This window comes from Chenopodium album, chromosome 24 (genome assembly GCF_948465745.1).
Source record: "Chenopodium album chromosome 24, dcCheAlbu1.1, whole genome shotgun sequence".
Classification (NCBI taxonomy): Eukaryota; Viridiplantae; Streptophyta; class Magnoliopsida; order Caryophyllales; family Amaranthaceae; genus Chenopodium; species Chenopodium album.
In genome coordinates, this window is record NC_137857.1 from 20,733,376 (window position 1) to 20,737,936 (window position 4,561).

The 4,561-nt window shown below is 37.3% G+C and overlaps 1 protein-coding gene across 1 annotated transcript; it reads left to right on the top strand.

The window, feature by feature from the left end:
- Positions 1-829: 829 nt before the first annotated feature.
- LOC145610637 (uncharacterized) lies at positions 830-3,465 on the top strand. Its single transcript, XM_081665944.1, has 4 exons — positions 830-1,725; positions 1,777-2,234; positions 2,281-2,748; positions 2,813-3,465. Exons 1-4 carry the CDS (start codon positions 830-832, stop codon positions 3,463-3,465), a joined length of 2,475 nt encoding a protein of 824 aa, XP_081522070.1.
- The last annotated feature ends 1,096 nt before the right edge of the window (positions 3,466-4,561 follow it).

Genomic DNA, 4,561 nt, shown 5'->3' on the forward strand with positions numbered 1-4,561 from the left:
CAACAAAGAATTTTGACTCAAACGACAGTGAAATACATTCAAACAAAGCTTCTTGAATCAAATGAAAGTCAAATGTATTCCACAAAGTTAATTGAGTCAAATGAAAGTCAAACAGATTCAAACAAAGCTTTTTGAATCAAATGAAAGTCAAATGCATTCAACAAAGCTAATTGACTCAAATGAAAGTCAAACACATTCATACAAAGCTTTTTGAATCAAATGAAAGTCAAATGCATTCAACAAATATAATTGAGTCAAATGAAAGTCAAACACATTCAAACAAAGCTTTTTAAATCAAATGAAAGTCAAATGCATTCAACAAAGCTAATTGAGTCAAATAAAAGTCAAACACATTCAAACAAAGCTTTTTGAATAAAATGAAAGTCAAATGCATTCAACAAAGCTAACCGAGTCAAATGAAAGTCAAATGCATTCAACAAAGCTAACCGAGTCAAATGAAAGTCAAACACATTCAAACAAATCTTTTTGAATCAAATGAAATTAAAATGCATTCAACAAAGCTAATTGAGTCAAATGAAAGTCAAACACATTCAAACAAAGCTTTTTGAATTAAATCAAAGTGAAATGCAATTAACAAAGCTAATTGAGTCAAATGAAAGACAAACACATTCATACAAAGCTAATTGAGTCAAATGGAAGTCAAACACATTCAAACAAAGCTTTATGAATCAAATGAAAGTCAAATGCATTCAACAAAGCTAATTGAGTCAAATGAAAGTCAAAAACATTCAAAGCTCTGGTTTTTGTGATCTGCGATTTTCATGGTTTTTGGATCTGAAGCTGGTTTTCTCACTCAGTTCTGATTATCATGGCTAAGAAGAAGAAACAAGCTACTTCACTTCCTCGATCCCCTGCTTTTGGATCTCTCTCTCCTGCTGATCTTAATCGATTGAAGAACTTGAATGTGAACACTATCCCGGAGGTAGAAGATGAAAATGAGTTGGTTTCTCCGCCAGCTCATCTTGTTCATCCCTCAGGAGGTAGGGTCACTAGAGCTGAGTTGAAGATTCTTGAAGAATCATTTGCTGCTTCTAAGTTACAGAAATCCAGTGAAGTGGTGCCTAGGGTTTCCCCGATTACTATTCCATTGCCTGAAGCTACGGCTGTGCAACCAAATGATGCGATTCCGGTTATTTCTGGGTCTGCATGTCACCCTGAACACCCTAGATTATCAAATCAAGCCAAGAATTCTGAGAATTGGTCGAATTTGTTTCGAGGTAAACTGACTGCTAAAGGTGCTGCTCCGAGCTTTGTGGCGCCTGTTCTGAAGAGTGGCAAGCCTGTAGCCCAAATCCAAGCAGAGGAAATTGCAGCAGGTAACTCTAAGTGTTGCGATGCAATTATCTTTTATGTTATTGGGTTCTATCCCACAATTGCTGCTGTTCATAAATTCATTGCTCAAAACTGGAGTAATTTTGCTAAACCTAAGATTTTTTGGCATGATGATGGGTATTTCATAATCAATCTATGTTCAAATGATGATAAGAATGCTGTTCTAAGTTCAGGGCCTCATATGTTTAATAATAAGCCTGCTATTGTTAAGCCGTGGACTGACAAATTTAATTTTCAAGCTGAAATACTTAGAACTGTTCCTTTATGGATAAGATTTCCAAATTTGCCTCTCAATTGTTGGAATGCAGATACATTAAGTAGAATTGGTAGTACAATTGGGGTGCCTTTGTGTGCTAATGAATGTACATCTAGGTAACTCAGGGTTTCTTTTGCTAGGCTGCTCATTGAAGTTGATATAACTAGACCTCTGCCTAGTAGTGTGACTGTTGAAAGCCCTATGGGTGAAGTTCTTGAATTAAAAGTGCTTTTTGAGTGGTCTCCACCTTTCTGTAAGAAGTGTGATAAAGCGGGGCATGACTGTAATGCTCCTAAGGCTAAACCTAAAGCTAAACAAGCTGTGTCTCAGCCAGATAAACCCCCACATGAGAAGGTTTGGGTTCAGAAGCAACCTGCTCCAGTTCCTGCTGCATCTGTGGTTACTGACCAGGTTCAAGGAAAGGACCAATCAAATGATCCTCAGCCTGTTTTTACTCCTGCTCATACCTCTTTTGCTGCTTATTCTGATGCTGATTGGAGAGTAGTAAGCAAAAGGGCTAGGTCTCATGCTGTTGGTATTCATCAGAATTTGCCTAGAACTAATAATGCTTATTCTGCTTTACTAGAAGATGAAATTGCTGAAATAATTCCTATTGGGGGTGATGGTATCCCTCTCTGGTTAGATGATTGTGATGTCATGGAACATTAGAGGTCTTAATGATCCTGATAAGGTAGCTGCTGTGAAGCAGCTCTTAAAAGATCATAATGTGGATGTTATTGCTATCTTGGAAACTAAAGTCAAAGTTCATAATAAAATTTCTGTTCAAAAGAACTTTGGCAGGTTCTGGTCTTGGCACTGCAACTATAATCATTCTGTAAAAGGAAGAATTTGGGTTGGCTGGAAAGCTGATAAGGTTAATGTTGATATTTTATCTGATCATGAGCAGTTTGTTCATGTTCAGATTAGCTCTAAAGATTTACAATATCTTTTCTTGTGTACCTTTGTGTATGGGTTGCATTCTATTCATGATAGAAAACCTTTGTGGCTTGGCTTACAGTCTCCTGGGACTTCTTATGTTCCTTGGATCTGTATGGGAGATTTCAATTCTATTCTTTGTTCTGCTGATGGATACAATGGCAATCCTGTGACTGATGCTGAAGTGCAAGATTTTAAGGATTGTATGGATTTAATGGAGTTCCCTAAGATCAAGAGTAAAGGCTCCTTCTATTCTTGGTAATAAAGGTGAGGGTGATAGTAGAACTGCTACTAGAATTGATAAGGGTATTGTTAATGAAGCTTGGATCAATGATTTTGGTCACACTGAAATAATTTATCTTCCTCCTTCCCTCTCTGATCACTGTCCTCTTTTGTTTGATATTATTACTGCTGGACCAGGGAAGGGTAGGCCTTTTAGATTTCTTAATTGCCTTGCTGAGCATAAGGATTTTCAGCAGACTATCAGGGATTCTTGGGAGTCTTGTGGGCAGCTTGATTCTCCAGTGCTGTCTGTCTGGAATAAACTAAAGGCTGTTAAATTACGCTTCAAAGCTTTGAATATTAGACATTTTGCTAATGTCACTGAAAATTTGGAGCAAGCTCATAGGGATCGTTGTGATATTCAAATGCAGTTGGCTGAGGATTGGACTAATACTCAGTTTCAGACTCTTGAGAAAATTGCTATTGACAAAGTGGAGCATTGGATGCATATTCAAAGTAGTATTTACAGGCAAAAATCTAGAATTGACTGGATTAAACTTGGAGATACTAACTCCCATTTCTTTTTTTCTATGATGAAGCAAAGACAGCACAAGAACAGAATTGATTCCATTTATAATAATCAAGGAGTTCTACTCAGAGATCCTGATCTTATTGCTGCTAAAATCCTGGACTTTTAGGAGACTCTTTTAGGTTCTACTGCTTCTTCTCTCCCTGGGGTTGACTTAGCTGTTATGAGAACTGGCCCTCAGCTTGATCAGGATGCTAAGGATTTTCTTTTAGCTAAAGTCTCTTTCAGTGAGATTGATCTTGCTCTTAAGGATATTGGTAATGATAAAGCTCCTGGAATTGATCGCTTTAATGCTGTCTTTTTCAAGCAATCTTGGGATATTGTTAAAACTGATGTGTATGCTGCTGTTTTGGATTTTTTTTCTACTGGTAATATGGCTAGGCAATGGAATTGTACTACCATCACTCTTATTCCTAAAGTTTCCAATCCATCTTATGCAAAGAAGTATATACCTATTGCTTGCTGTACTTTGGTCTACAAGCTTATTTCTAAAGTCATTACAGGCAGGCTCTCAAAGGTTATTGGTGGTATTATCAATGATGCTTAGGCTGGTTTTATCCCTGGTAAGCATATTGGTGATCATATTTTTCTTGCTACTGAGCTTATTAAAAGTTATTCTCATAAATTCATCACTCCTAGATGCTTGCTTAAGATTGATCTTAGGAAAGCTATGATTCTGTTGAGTGGAGTTTTCTAAGGATTATTCTTGATGAGTTAGGTTTTCCTAACAGATTTATATCTTGGATTATGGGATGTGTTACAACTGTTTCTTATTCAGTCTTGATTAATGGATACCCCTCTCTTCCTTTTCCTGCAAAAAAGGGTTTGAGGCAAGGTGATCCTATGTCCCCTTTCCTCTTTGCTGTTTGTATGGAATATCTTTCAAGGTGTCTAAAAGTGATGACTTTGAACCCTGATTTCAATTTTCACCCAAGATGTTCAAAATTAGGGATTACACATATGATGTTTGCAGATGATTTGCTTTTATTCTCCAGGGCTGACCTTGTCTCTATTCAGTTGATTTTTCAAGCTTTTCAGAAGTTCTCTGGTGCTTCTAGCTTAGCTGCCAATTTGGATAAGAGTGATGTTTATTTTGGGGGGATAAGTGAGCAAGATCAAGTTGAGCTTCAGTCTGTTCCGGGGGTTGCTAAAGGTTCTTTGCCTTTTAGATATCTGGGTGCGCCTCTCTCCTCTAAAAAGCTTAC

Bases quoted from the DNA above. Each gene is read 5' to 3' on its own strand.
- LOC145610637 (XM_081665944.1), top strand. From the start codon at position 830: ATGGCTAAGAAGAAGAAACAAGCTACTTCACTTCCTCGATCCCCTGCT. The intron at 1,726-1,776 runs GTAACTCAGGGT...TGATATAACTAG, and splicing joins GCTAATGAATGTACATCTAG to ACCTCTGCCTAGTAGTGTGA. The intron at 2,235-2,280 runs GTATCCCTCTCT...GGAACATTAGAG, and splicing joins AATTCCTATTGGGGGTGATG to GTCTTAATGATCCTGATAAG.